Source organism: Hemiscyllium ocellatum, chromosome 39, assembly GCF_020745735.1.
Source record: "Hemiscyllium ocellatum isolate sHemOce1 chromosome 39, sHemOce1.pat.X.cur, whole genome shotgun sequence".
In the NCBI taxonomy this organism is placed as follows: domain Eukaryota; kingdom Metazoa; phylum Chordata; class Chondrichthyes; order Orectolobiformes; family Hemiscylliidae; genus Hemiscyllium; species Hemiscyllium ocellatum.
The window spans coordinates 32980861-32996523 of record NC_083439.1 but is presented as its reverse complement, the minus strand read 5'-3'; the positions used below and the strand labels follow the sequence as shown (position 1 = coordinate 32996523).

The following is a 15663-nucleotide window of genomic DNA, read 5'->3' as shown; positions in this document are numbered from 1 at the left end:
CAGTAAATTAGACAAAGATTCATTAATTAATTTAACAGCCTGTAGTCTTACTCACAAAACTGAGATTTTCCCATCTAATAATTAATTATGACATTGTAGACTTCCAGACTGGCAAAGAGGGTGTAAATGGACTAAATATTTCATGATCTGGTCAGCTACACTATTCAATGAATCTCATGCCAAACTTGTCAACACTCAGTAAGGCATCTTACATAACTTATTCAACTCTCGTGTAGAGTATGCTGTATTGAGCACAAAAGCCTTCTGATGGCTTCAAACATTTTTTCCTGGCTTCATTTCATATCATAGTATTCACAATATTCTCTCAGGAACACTTCAGAAGTTCCACTTGCATGGTCTTTCAGGGTAATTCCTCTCTGAAATGATACCTTGTAATCAGCTTTTCGTTTTTTCCCAATTCCATTTTAAATTTATGTTCATTCTAAATCTGCAGCTGCTTCATATGTCAGTACTTACACTGGAAAGGCAGTGGACTTATTTACTCGAAGATTAGTTTGGAGTAGCTATCACCTCCTAATGCTGGCTGTGAACCAGTGTAATTTAAATCAGATTGGTGTAAACAGTCTGAATCAAATCCCGAACCATTTCTTCCCAGCAGAAAACCTCTGCATTTGCAACCTGATACAGTGTCTGGCAAATGTGCTTGGTTACAGCAGAGTTGATTGCTTATTGCAAAGATCCCGCATTCAGCTTGGATCAACTTGATCCAACTAGAAATGATCTTGTGTAAAATGGACTCTTTCTGGCACCTGAGGTTTTGGGTGTAACTGTGACTTAACTCACTTGGGGATGCTTCCTCAGAAATGGGTGGACCGTTGGTTGAAATTGTGCCCAATATTATTTTCTGTTACCTTCAATGGGGTGTAGGTTGGGAAACCAGCAGTGCAACTCGTCCCCAACTGACTCCATCAAGAGTTAGAACAATTTTAACTCAGCAACCTCTCTACTCTGTAGGCTTATTGCATAAAATACTGTCCACAGTCTGCAACTTGGGGGAGTCCAGAATCTGAGTGCTTAACTTTAGGGTGAGAGGGGTAAGGTTTAAAAGGGAACTAAGGGGCAACTTTTTCACTTAAAGGATGGTGTGTGCATGGAATGAGCTGCCAGAGGAAGTGGTGGAGGCTGATACAATTACAACATTTAAAAGGCATCGGTGTGGGTATATGAATAGGAAGGGTTGAGAGGAATATGGGTCAAGTGTGACAAATGGGACTAGATTCATTTCGGATATCTGTTCAGCATGGACAGGTTGGTCTGAAGGGTCTGTTTCTGTGCTGACATCTCTATGACTCTATGACCTGTGGAAAAAAGCTGAAAGTATTTCAATTGACTCAGAAAATGAGTTTTGTTCGAGTAGTCCAATGGAATTTCACATACCAGCTGCCATTCTCCTGTATGCCATGATGGAGGGCAGTTAAACTGGTTGCAGGCCTGTAATTCAGGTGGTTTTGGATCAGAACACTCCTCATCTGCAACTTTGATGGAGTCCTCAGTGGTGTGTGCCACCATACGTTTACAATAAACTTCTCTTGTCTGTATGCCAACTCCACAAGTGGCACTGCATTGTCTCCAGGGTCTTGTGGCCCAGCTGATGACATGAAAAAAAAAACTGCACATTAAAGGGATGGAAAAAATTTCGAAGGACATTATTTCTGGCTTTATTTGGAACATGATAGCAACACATGAATTTAGTTAATGCAGTTTCCATTTACTCTAATTTATTTTACTAAATTACCGATAATTGACGATGGAAGCTCTAATTAGCAACAGTCCTGAATGGAATGAAAATCTGGGTGGTGTTGTTGGCCATCAATCTACAAGCACTACAAACCAGAGGCCTCCGTTCCCATTCACCGATGGGGAAAAAACAAACAAAGGTCAGGTCTGACCTTACATTTGGTCATTGAAGAGCAACCCAATTCCTTTTAAAAAACAAACAACACATTTCTCATAACTTGTGAAAAGAATCTCCTGCGTGCTGTTCCAAACTGCATGCAGCTGTGCTGAGGAGGAACCAAGCAGTGTTTGAAGATATTATGAGAAAGGAGTGATATCCTGACTTCTGTGCTGTTTGTTAAGTTATTCTCAATTGTTCAGTTTTGTAAAATTTGACCCCCCCCCCCCCCCCCCCCGCCCCGACAAGATAGATTAATTAAATAAAACCAAAACATGACTATGTGCAAATCAGAGCATTACAACATCCAAATCTACTTAATCTTCTAACAATAACATTTCCTAAATATCTGGTGGTTCAAATTGCTTTATGTCAGAAAATGCTAGCTTTTAAGTACTAACCTCTCAGGGTCATTATCATCAAGCATTTTAATTGTATTATGCCTACATTTTCATCCAAAAACTTTAACATTAAAATTGATGTTGACTGCGTTTTCGAGTATACATGAACTCACACGATATATACCACAAACTGTTAGAAGGTAATGAAGCTGTGGAATTCTTTACCACAGGGGGCTGTTGAGGCTGGATCATTAACTATGTTCAAGACTGACATGAACTGAATTATTTTCACTCAGGGAATTAAGCTTTAAGCGAATAGGCAAGAAAGTGGAGTTGAGGGTTATCAGATCATCCATGATCTCATTGAATGGTGAAGCAAACTCAATGGGCTGAATGTATTGTGCACATGTGGTTGGTAAGAGCGCAGCAGAGAAGAACTGTATGGATCGGTCTCCATAAGATCTGGTAGTGGGCATAAGCCGACTATGTTACTTCATAAATTACAATAATATGTAGATTCATGTATACCTGAGTAATAGCATGTAAATTCAGCACAGCTATCTGAAAATCTTGGCAAACCTCTTTGCATTTACTGATCATGCATTTTATATTGTGCTCTGCAAGCCCATTCAACAGGGTAATGGGGAGACAAGGCAATATGTTAAATATTTAATTTCCATCATATTTTGGAATAGTGTATTAGTGTAGTGCAGACCATTGTCAGACACAGAACATGCTGAACATTGTGGCTCGTGTGTCAACAATTATTACCCTGATGGTGTCTTTTACTTGTCACACAAAAGGGAATTTTGTGAAATACTCAGTGTCAAGAATGGACTCATGTCCTTGGACATGGAAAATATCAGTCACAACCTGTCAGTGTTGAGGTTAATGGAGTAGATTGGTTGCACATGATTTGATTAGTTACTTGGCATCCTTATTAATACTGGACCAATATATGGATTCACATATCAAATCTCTAGCTCTTTTTCTGCACCTATGACCGGGATATATGTAGTCTAGCATGTCTTGACTTCAACCGTAAAGGAATTACAATGCATTTGGCTTAGAAGATTATATTCTTGAAGAGTCCCAGTTCAGCTCTAATGGCCCAGTGATGTACCAGCTCGGGGACCCATTGGATGCTTTCAGGCTACCCACTGATGATCATCTTGAGCTTTTGCAGACGATCATCATCAGACGAGTCTTGGTAAATCTGCTCCGCTTTGCTGCAACTGTCTAAGAGATCAATGTTACAGTCTGGACTCTCTGTTGCAGCAACTGGCAGATTTGTTACTTCATAAATTACAATAATATGTAGATTCATGTATCCTAGCAGACCAATAATAAGCAATGTTTCAACTATGTAAATGTATCAGGGGTCCATCCTGAAGATTTGTACTGGGAGTGGCATTCTCCATCTTAAACACATGGGATGCCATACTCATTTTAAACATCAATTGATATTCTGTCAGAACTTCAGTTATCTAAAGAAAACATCGGTCTTTCTTATGGATCAACAGATAATTGACAAGGATTGATAGGTAGTCAAACTTCTGTTTATATCATGTGGACAGGACCATGCTGTGCCAGATGAATAGAGGAATATATATTGACTATGTCAGTTTTGGTATACCGAGCATGCTGTACACTCCTTTTGGGGCATATTACTTGGATGGATATAAAAACTTTTCTGACAATATTCATGCAGCATATAACATATACTGTCTGACTGGGACCTACACGTTGTGACATTGTGGTTACTTTCTGGTCTTTGTTGACATCTTTACAAACTGTCTCTCAAACATTGGAAGCTCTTTGGCTTTGTTCCCTGATTGGCTTTTCCTCATGTGCTACATTGACTTGTACTTTGGTTTACTGTGGGCAACTGGATTTTCTACATATTTTAGCCATGCGTCCTCTTGTCGAACAGAGCTTGCATATGAGACAAAGCACTGGACTTGATGTATGTGACAAACTACATCTCATACCAGGTTAAGACAGTCCCTGAACACATTAGTGGGTTCAACAGCAAAAACAGAAACTGTTGGAAAAACTTAGCAGGGCTGGCAACATCTGCAGAGAGAAATCAGTGTTGACGTCTTGGGTACAGTGACACTTTTTTCAGAACTGATGGTTTTTATGCAAAAGATAGGATGTGGGAAGGGGGTAGGAAGTAAACGACAGATCGGGATAGAGCCCAAAGGGACAGAAAAACAGTTGCACACACAAAGGAATGGATAACTGTCAGCCTAGGAGAATAATTAGAAGCTCACAATTGATAGTGTGCAGTAGTAGACCATGTGATAACAAGGCAAAAGTGAAGACTGCAGATGCTGGAGATCAGAGTCAAAATTCGAGTGATGCTGGAAAAGCACAGCAGGTCAGGCAGCGTCAGAGAAGGAGGAAAATCAATGTTTTGGGCAAATGCCCTTTATCAGGGGCTGATAACAAGGCCTGGTGTGTTGAGGCTGGGGGTGAGGACATGGGAGAAGGCATCTCGATTCCTAAAATTATTGAACTTGATATTGAGTAAGAAAATTATAGAGTTCCCAAGTGGAAAAGGAGGTGCTGTTCATCCAGCTTGTGCTGCACTTCACTGGATCACTGCAACAAGCCTGAGGCAGAGCTGTTGGCTAGGGAACAGGGTGGGGTGTTGAAGGGGCAGACAATTGGAAGCTCAGGGTCTTTTTTGTGAAGAGATCATGGGTGTTCTGCAAAGCTATCACACAGTCTATGTTTCATTTCCCTAATGTAGAGGAGACTACATTGTGTGCAGCAAATGCAGTAAACTAGATTGCGTGAAGTGCAAGCAAAGGCATTATTTCACCTGGAAGGTGTGCCTGGGCCAGTGAATACAGAGGACGAAGGAAGTAAATGGGCAGCGTTACATCTTGTGTGGCTGCAGAGGAAGGCCCGATGGGCCTTTGGGGGTGGGGTGGGGTGGGGGGGTTCAGTGAATGAAAGGGGAGTGGACCAGGCTGTCCCAGAGGTAACAGTCTTTGTGGAAGGCTGACAAGGGAGGGAAGGGGAATACAAGTCTGTGTTGGTTCAACTGCTGTTCTGGAGTAAAGTTCCTGTAGACGCTGTTAATAATGCTTTATACCTTGCTCCTTCTTCCCACGGAGTATCAATGGTATATCCCTTTGGCTTGTCCTTTCAGAATGATTTGATAGGCGTAGAAGCAATGACAAGGTTCATAAACTTTCAGCTAAGTTTGCTTCAGTGAAATCACAGTCCGTACCTGCCTGTTAATTGGTTGATCATTTGAAACTGCTGCTGCTGGTATGAAACAAACTCATGTATATGCATCCTGAAATTCTCAAACTTAGTACTGATCTTTTAAAATTTGGAACTGTCAGGACCTTTGCAGTCATCATCAGAAGATTTTGTTCTTCATAACCCTCAGTTCAAAAAGCAGAAGTGTGACTTCCTTTCATTCACTTATCTGCTAATCCATAAGGAAAACTGGGTATTTTCTTTACATAACTGAAGTTCTGACAGAATATCAATGGATTGTCAATCCATTGTAGTTTTTTTCTTTCTAGTATCTTTTTCCCCTCCTTAAAATACCCAAGTAAGAATTTGTATTGCAGTGTATTACTTTTCGATATTGTGCTTCTGTGCTCTTTATTTTGGAAGGAGAATGTAGTGCCTTTTTTATTTCTTGTTCAATTATGTTTCGCTTGCCTTGCTTTTCTCATTTTCTGCTTTTAATTCTTTATACTTTTCCCTGGTGTTGCTCCATAAATGCAGCAGGCTGGACACTTTGCATGGTGCTGGCACCAAAAGGAGATTGCAGTGACGTTATCTGTGCCTCGATTGAAGTCCTGGTATGGTTCTTTAAAACAAAGTGGCAGAACTAAGTGATGTCTGTGCAGAGGTGGATCTGGACAGAGAGAGCAAGTACAGACCTGCCTAATTTGTGATCTGTGCGATAATTCAACACTGTTTAGTTAATTTGGGGAATCAATCACAGATATTGTGTGCTGCATTGATATGTGCGTTCAACAATACGATGTGGTTCAGTTTTATGACATTTGAAGAAAGTGTGAATACACATTTTGCTATAAAATTAATTTTATCAAGTGAAAACAGTTCAGTGATCCTAGCAATGTTAGGAATCAAAAATCAGGCAACAGAACAATTTAATCACCTTCATTTGACATTACTTTAGCTCTGTTTGATTACCCTTTGAATCATCTGATTTTCCACACTGTTTCACAAAGTCAAAATATTTCTATTTGTTTGACAACTCTTGCAACTAAAGGACATTATAAATACAGTGATTTTTTTTATGGGTAGCCATCATTTTTAGGAAATATTAGGCAACAAGCTCTTACATACAGCAATGTGATAATGAGCAGATAACCTGTTCAGAGGTTTCTAAGTGTTTGTTAAGAAATAACCACCACACCAAGGAACATAATTGTTCCTCTTCAAATACTGTCATGATCTTCCATACATGTATCCTAGGTCAGCAGGCAGCACCTCAGTTTAATGTCTCATCTGAAAGACACTCAAGCACTTTCTCAGTACTGCATCAAGTTTCAGCCGAGGTTTTATGCTCAAAAGTGTGAATGCATAACCCTCTGACTCAGAGGTGAAATTGCTTGCAATGACAGCTGACAAAAGCAGGAAAGCTATTGGCTTCAAAAATTAAATATTTCCACTTATAATGGGAGAAGCATTCCAAGTTAGATATGTCTCCAGCTGTAGGAGCATGTACTAGTTGTGGGATAAAGACTGAGGTTATATTTTCCACTTGTTATTAAGGCAAGTGGGTGCTCAATATCACCAACATGGGAGCGTACATTGAGAGCCAGACATCCCATCATTCGAACTTCATTAAAAAAAAACTAAGAAGCATTCTTGAAGCAATTTATTACACGCAAAACAGCACACAATTCCTGTGATTAATTTTCCTAATTAACTAAACATGTCAACAAAGTTCAAAAGATAATAGCAATGTTCCAGTACACAAACACTAATCAACAGTATATGTGGTAAACTTGGCACAGAATATGATCGCCATCAGAAAGCTGAAGCATTTAGTTCTACTGAAGTGATACACCCCAAACGGAATGGGCAACATGCACTATATGGTAAAATGCACTGGAGTGGACTATCTTACACAGATTGGGAATCGCATTGGTTTGGTTATAACTGTTCCAATGTGAAACCAGGCTTAGAAAGTGCACGGATATTGTTGAATTTTCTGTGCACGCTACAACTTTAAGATACTAAGATACAGGAGCAGAATTAGCCATTTGGCCCATCAAATCTGCTCTGCCATTCGATCATGGCTGATCTCAATCCCTTTCTCCTACTGTCTCCCCATAATTCTTGATTCTCTTACTAATCAAGAACTTAGTCATCTCCATCTTAAAGACATTCAATGATTGGAATCAACGATATAGGAAGGGAAAAGGTTGTGATTCTGAAGGGAGATTACAGAGGAGTTAGGCAGGAGTTTTAAAAGGACGTCCTCGAGGGTAGTAATATCTGGATTACTCCCAGTGTTACGAGCTAGTGGGGGCAGGAACAGGAGGATAGAGCAGATAAATGCATGGCTGAGGAGCTGGTGTATGGGAGAAGGATTCACATTTTTGGATCATTGGAATCGCCTTTGGGGAAGAAGTGACCTGTACAAGAAGGACGGATTGCACCTAAATTGGAAGGGGACTAATATACTGGCAGGGAGATTTGCTAGAGCAGCTCAGGAGGATTAAACTAGTAAGGTGGGGAGGGGGGGTGGGACCCAGGGAGATAGTGAGGAAAGAGACCATCAATCTGAGACTGGTACAGTTGAGAACAGAAGAGAGTCAAACAGGCAGGGACAAGGTAGGACTAATAAATTAAACTGCATTTATTTCAATGCAAGGGGACTAACGGGGAAGGCAGACGAACTCAGGGCACGGTTAGGAACATGGGACTGGGATATCATAGCAATTACAGAAACATAGCTTAGGGATGGGCAGGACTGGCAGCTTAATGTTCCAGGATACAAATGCTCCAGGAAAGATAGAAAGGGAGGCAAGAGAGGAGGGGGAGTGGCATGTTTGATAAGGGATAGCATTACAGCTGTGCTGAGGGAAGATATTCCCGCAAATACATCCAGGGAAGTCATTTGGGTGGAACTGAGAAATAAGAAAGGGATGATCACCTTATTGGGATTGTATTCTAGACCCTTTAATAGTCAGAGGGAAATTGAGAAACAAACTTGTAAGGAGATCTCAGCTATCTGCAAGAATAATAACTCTATTATTCTTACAGATAGTCGATGTTTGGAAAATTAAAATCCCCTACCATAACTACTCAGTTATGGGAGAGGATTTTAACTTTCCAAACATCGACTGAGACTGCCATAGTGTTAAAGGTTTAGATGGAGAGGAATTTGTTAAGTGCATACAAGACAATATGCTGATTCAGTATGTGGGTGTACCTACTAGAGAAGGTGCAAAATCTGACCTACTCTTGGGAAATAAGGCAGGACAGGTGACTGAGGTGTCAGTGGGGGAGCACTTTGGGGCCAGCGACCATAATTCTATTAGATTTTAAATCGAGATGGAAACGCACAGACCAGATCTAAAAGTTGAAGTTCTAAATTGGAGAAAGGCCAGTTTTTACGGTATTAGGCAAGAACTTTTGAAAGCTGATTGGGGCAGATGTTCACAAGTAAAGGGACGGCTAGAAAATGGGAAGCCTTCAGAAATGAGATAACAAGAATTCAGAGAAAGTATATTCCTGTCAGGGTGAAAGGAAAGGCTGGTAGGTATAGGGAATACTGGATGACTAAAGAAATTGAGGGTTTGGTTAAGAAAAAGAAGTTGCATATGTCAAGTATAGACAGGATAGATCGAGTGAATCCTTAGAAGAGTATAAAGGAAGTAAGAATATACTTAAGAGGGAAGTCAGGAGGGCAAAAAGGGGGCATGAGATAACTTTAGCAAATAGAATTAAGGAGAATCCAAAGGGTTTTTACAAATATATTAAGGACAAAAGGGTAACTAGGGAGAGTATAGGGCCCCACAAAGATCAGCAAGGCGGCCTTTGTGTGGAGCCACAGAAAATGGGATAGATACTAAATGAATATTTTGCATCAGTATTTACTGTGGATAAAAATATGGAAGATATAGACCGTAGGGAAATAGATGGTGCCATCTGGCAAAATGTTCAGATTAGAGGAGGAAGTGCTGGATGTCTTGAAATGCATAAAAGTGGATAAATCCCCAGAACGTGATCAGGTGTACCTTAGAACTCTGTACAAAGCTAGTGAAGTGATTGCTGGGCCGCTTGCTGAGATATTTGTATCATCGATAGTCACAGGTGAGGTGACTGAAGACTGGAGGTTGGTAAACATGGTGCCACTGTTTAAGAAGGGCGGTAAAGACAAGCCAGGGAACTATAGACCAGTGAGCCTGACCTCGGTGGTGGGCAAGTTGTTGGAGGGACTCCTGAGGGACAGGATGTACATGTATTTGGAAAGGCAAGGACTGATTCGGGATAATCAATGGCTTTATGCGTGGGAAATCATGTCTCACAAACTTGATTGAGTTTTTTGAAGAAGTAACAAAGAGGATTGATGAGGGCAGAGCAGTAGATGTGATCAATATGGACTTCAGTAAGGAGTTCAACAAGGTTCCCCATGGGAGACTGATTCGCAAGGTTAGATTTCACAGAATACAGGGAGAACTATCCATTTGGATACAGAACTGGCTCAAAGGTAGAAGACAGAGGGTGGTGGTGGAGGGTTGTCTTGCAGGCTGGAGGCCTGTGACCAGTGGAGTGCCACAAGGATTGGTGCTGGGTCCTCTACGTTTTGTCATTTATGTAAATGATTTGTATGTGAGCCTAAGAGAACAGTTAATAAGGATGCCGATTACACCAAACTTGGAGGTGTAGTGGACAGCGAAGAAGGTTCCCTCAGATTACAACGGAATCTTGACCAGGTGGGCCAATGGGCTGAGAAGTAGCAGATGGAGTTTAATTTAGATAAATGCAAAGTGCTGCATTTTGGGAAAGCAAATCTGAGCAGGACACATATACTTACTGGTAACATCCTCGGGTGTGTTGCTGAACAAAGAGACCTGGAGTGCAGATTCATAGTTCCTTGAAAGTGGAGTCGCAGCTAGATAGTATAGTGAAGGCGGTGTATGGTATGCTTTCCTTTATTGGTCAGAGTATTGAGTACAGGAGTTGGGAGGTCATGTTGCAGCTGTACAGGACATTGGTTAGGCCACTGTTGGAGTATTGTGTGCAATTCTGGTCTCCTTCCTATGGGAGGGATGTTGTGAAACTTGAAAGGGTTCAGAAATGATTTACAAGGACCTTGTCTGGGTTGGAGGATTTAAGCTACAGAGTGAGGTTGAATGGACTGGGGCTGTTTTCCCTGGAGCATTAGAGGCTGGGAGGTGACCTTATAGTGGTTTACAAAATTATGAGGGGCATGGATAGGATAAACAGACAAGGTCTTTTCCCTGGGGTGGAGGAGTCCAGAACTCAATGCCGTAGAGGTTTAGGGTGAAAGGGGAAAGATATAAAAGAGACCTAAGGGGCAACTTTTTTCCATGCAGAGCGTGGTACGTGTATGGAATGAGCTGTCAGAGAGCATGGTGGAGGCTAGAGCAATTGCAACATTTAAGAGGCATTTGGATGGGTATATGAATAGGAAGTGCTTGGAGTGATATGGGCCGGGTGCTGACAGGTGGGACTAGACTGGGTTGGGATATCTGGTTGGCATGGATGATTTGGACCGAAGGGTCTGTTTCCATGGTGTATATGACTTTTTGACTGTATGTAACATTTGTCATCCTCCAATCTGATGTACATCAATAACAACAGGGTTATAGGAAGAGATCATCATGAGCCATTCCACCTTTCCCAGACAGCAAACTTGTACATTCACGTAATTCAACCTACCAATCCAACCAGGCCCAGATTTTGTGGTAAGCAGTGAGGTTCAGATTTAAGCTTCACCTCACCATTATGCTGACCACAAAATTCATCTCATGGCCCTGGATTTTCCCTATGGGCTTCAGAAGCCTAAAATGTATAGGAGACAGTCACTTGATCTGATCATTGAAAGAAGCCAATTAAAAGCAGGCTTGCCATCCAGCTAAGGACACTGGGCAGGCTCATGTAAATAGGAGATTGTCTAATTCTCCTTTACACGTGTTGAATGAACACTTATGCATCAACCTTGCAAGGCAATGTGTTAAGGCTCTCAAACACTCCAGGGCAATTAGGGGTTAGGAATAAATGCTGGCCTAGTCAGTGACCCCCACATTCTGTAAAAACATAAATTAAAATAAATACCATGATTAAACAGTGATTAGTAATATGTGTTCATGAGGATAAATGCTGCTGAGGTTGATGGACTGCTCCTGACCAGTTGAGGTTCTGGAAACATCGATCTGAGAATTGCAATCTTCACTTTCTGGGAGGGCACTGAGAATTTTGAGAAGATTTGTAGCTCAGGTTGAGGTTCTGGATGTAGGTTTGCTCACTGAGCTGGAAGGTTCATTTTCAGATGTTTCGTCACCATACTAGGTATCATCGATGAGCCTCTGAACGAAAGCTTCGTCCGGAGGCTCATTGACGATGTTACCTAGTATGGTGACGCAACGTCTGAAAATGAACCTTCCAGCTCAGCAAGCAAACCTAGTTCCAGGGCACTGAAAATGTTTAGAGAATTATTGCTCAAGACATCAGATGAGTTGGAGAATTTCTATTGGACTCACTGTCATAAGTGACAAATAACAAAAGATCAACCTTTTCATATTATTCAAAGCAGATGACATCCTTGGAGAAGATGATCAAAAACAATGTTTGCAGATGCCTGCTACCCCCAGTGTCCCCAACCCCCCAAATGAGAGTTTGGGGCTCGGGGGTGAGGAGTTTGGAATTCAACCCAATGATTGCTTGCTGTTACCAGAAAAAAAACACATGCACCCTTTCATAAACATAAGATCGTTGCTGCGCTCTGAAGTACAGCTGAACTTTTAAATCATACAAGGTAGACATCAAAAGCGATTAAAAGTAGTGGAGGAGCTTCTGGGTTGTTGAAAAGTCAATGTGACTCGCTTTTCCGTTTTAGACTTGTCAGATTGATGTTGCTTGTTTATCTGACCTTTCAGAAGCTTTCGACAATAAGAGCTTTCATCATTTACCGAACAACCAAAGGGAACTTTGTGCTTTGAAGCTGCCTATTACTGTAAATAGAAATGACTTCATAATGAGAACAAATTTCACTTTATGAAACGATCCTGAGATTTGGATTGAGATAAACTGTGTTCTGGGACAAATGAATTTTGAATCTTGGTATCTGAAAAACTCAAGCTCTACTGAAGTCTACGAATGTTCATCAGTAACTGATTATCGGTCGAGAATGATTCAGCTAGTTTTACTAGTTGAATTAAAGGTACAAAAATGATTAATTTTGCATACAAAGCAAATTAATACAACTATTACAAATGGATACTTTCAATTCTTATTGTCCCACATTACAACAAGGTTTGCAGTTTGAAAGTACTTGATTGATTACACAGCACTTTAGGATATCATGAAATGTGCTATGTAAATGCAAGGCTTTCTTTACAATCAGATTGAACCCAACGCTGAGATTTTTAAAAATTTACACATGGGATATGGTCATTGTTGGCTATGACACCATTTATTGCTCATCTCTAACTGCCCGTAGAAAATGCAGGTGAGCTGCCTTCTTGCATTTATGCAGTCTGTGCGCTGTGGCTACATTCACAGCATTCGAAGGAGGGACGTCACGATTTTGACCCAGTGAAAATGATGCAATGGTAACATGATTCCAAATCAGGATGGAGTGTAGCTCACAGGGGCAAGTGCTGAACTACCATGTATGTACTGTCCTTTTCCATCTGGATGGTCAAGATTGCAGGTTTAGAAGGTGCTGTTGAAGGAGGTTTGGCAAGAAGTGCATCTTGTAGATGGGAGAAACTGAGGACAGCAGATGCTGGAGGTCAGAGTTAAGGGTGTGGTGCTGGAAAAGCACAGCCAGTCAGGCAGCATCTGAGGAGCAAGAGAATCAGGCATAAGCCTTTCGGGCATCAGGCATTTCCTGATGAAGGGCTTATGCCTGAAACGTTAATTCTCCTGCTCCTCAGATGCTGCCTGACTGGCTGTGCTTTTCCAGCACCACACTCTCGTACCTTGGAGAAGGTCCACACAGCTGTCACTGTGCATTGGTGGAGAAGGGAGTGAATGTTGAAGGGGTTAGTCTGTGTGCCGGTCAAGAAGGCTGCTTTGCCTTGGTGTTGTCATAAGTTCTAACTGTATCTATACAAGAGTAGAATATTCCACAACATTCCTGACTTGTGCCTTCAGACTCACTTTGAGATACTAACATCATGGGCAATGGCTGTTGTTTCTCCTGGCCTATAAGCAGTGATATAAGACAAGGGGCTTCTAAATCTGCCTAGCGCATCAATGGCTCCCCTCAAAATGTAGCTCTACATCCCAGTCTTCTACCTGAAGGCCACCTCCAGTATGCTATGCTGTTCCCCTCAGCCCTGCCACCACAAGTCTTTCTTTCTCTCTCCCAGCTACATCCAGGACAATGGTTGGGAGAGTGAGATGGAGACAGGAAATGCCTTTATTCCTGATGAAGGGCTTTTGTCCGAAACGTCGATTTCACTGCTCCTTGGATGCTGCCTGAACTGCTGTGCTCTTCCAGCACCACTAATCCAGGAAATGCAGCAGACTGACAATGTCAACCCCCACATCCGTGCTCACTGGTTCCATTCCTGGCTCATAAGACCATAAAATACAGGAGCAGGATTAGACCATTCAGCCATAGACCATTCAGATCGAGTCTGCTCCGTAACGGCTGATAGTTTCTCAACCCCTGTCTTCTTCCCATAACCCATGTTCCTCTTATCAATCAAGAGCCTATCAATCAAAAGCCTGTCTTAAATACTACAGACTTGGCCTACCCACCCTTCTGCAGCAATGAGTTCCATACAGTCACCACCCTCTGGATGAAAAAATCCCTCCTCATCTCAGTTTGAAAGGGTTGTCCCTTCACTCCGATGCTGCGCTGTCTGGTCTTGTTCTCGCCTACTAATGGAAACATCTTCTCCACATCCATTCTATCCAGGTCTCTCTGTATCCGGTGAATTTCAATCAAATCCCCTCTCATCCTTCTAAACTTCGCAGAGTACAGATCCAGAGTCCTCAACTGCTCCTCATATGACAAGCTCTTGCCTTCTGGGATCTTTCTTGCAAACCTCCTCTGGAATCCTCCAAGGCCAGCATGTCTTTCTGTAAATATGGGGTGCAAAACTGCTGCCAACATTTCAAATGGGTCTGACCATAGCCTTATGCAGCCTCAGCAGTACATTCTGCTCTTATATTTTAGCCCTGGTGAAATGAATGCAATAATTACATTTGCATTCCTAACTGTCCACTGAACCTGCATATTAACCTTGACAGAATCCTGACCTCTGACTCCTAAGTCCTTTTGTGCTACAGATTTCTGCAGTTTTCAACCATTTAGAAAATAGTCTATGCCTCTATTCTTCCTATCAAAGTGCACAAACCTAAAACTTTCCTACGTTGCATTTCATCTGTAATTTCTTGACCCACTCCTCGGTTTGTCCTAGTCCTTTGCCTTCCCACTTCCTCAATGCTACCTATCCCTTGATCTATCACCTGCAAACATAACAATAATACCTTCATTCAGATTGTTAATGTATAACAGGAATAGCTGTGGCCCCAACACAGAGTCCTGCAGAGTTCCATGAGTCGCCCGTGGACATCTTGAAAAAGACGCCATTATCCCCACTCTCTGCCTTCTCCCAGTCAGGTAATCCTCTATCCCTGCCAGTATCTTGCCCCAAACACCATGTGCTCTTATTTAGCAGCCTCCTGTGTGGCACCTTTCCCTCCTGGAAATTCTAGAACACATTCATTGGTTCTCCTTTATTGAACTTGCTCATTACTTCCACAAAGAATTCCAATAGATTTGTCAGGCATGATGAAACCATGCTGACTCAGCCCTATTTTACCACGCACATTCAAGTTCTCAGTAATCTCAACCTCTATAATGGACTCTAAAATCTTACCAATGATGCAGCGAGGACTTAACTTCCAATTTAAGATAAAATTTCCAGAAGCAAACAAAGAAAGTACAAATTTAACAAGACTAAAACAGATGGATTCTAGTGAAAAATTATTGAGGACACAAGAATGACTTAAGATTCAATCATGAGCAAAGATACCAATAACAGAAAGGAAAAGATCAACCTATAAATTCTTTCCCCCCTTTTTAAAAAGAATCCTTATTTTTGCAGTTTTAAACTTTCAAGCGGTTGTGGGTTTGTTCGCCGAGCTGTCGGGTTGTCATGCAAATGGTTTGTTGCCATGTTAGGA

At 41.6% G+C, this 15663-nt stretch overlaps 1 protein-coding gene across 2 annotated transcripts in view; it reads right to left on the bottom strand.

Annotated features, from left to right (window-relative positions):
* adamtsl3 (ADAMTS-like 3) overlaps positions 1-15663 on the bottom strand; it is a 661690-nt gene that overhangs the window by 123563 nt on the left and 522464 nt on the right. For both annotated transcript variants that reach the window (XM_060852820.1, XM_060852818.1), the window contains exon 18: positions 1399-1609. In XM_060852820.1, coding sequence (XP_060708803.1) covers positions 1399-1609 — 211 coding nt within the window. The remainder of the gene's footprint in view (positions 1-1398; positions 1610-15663) is intronic.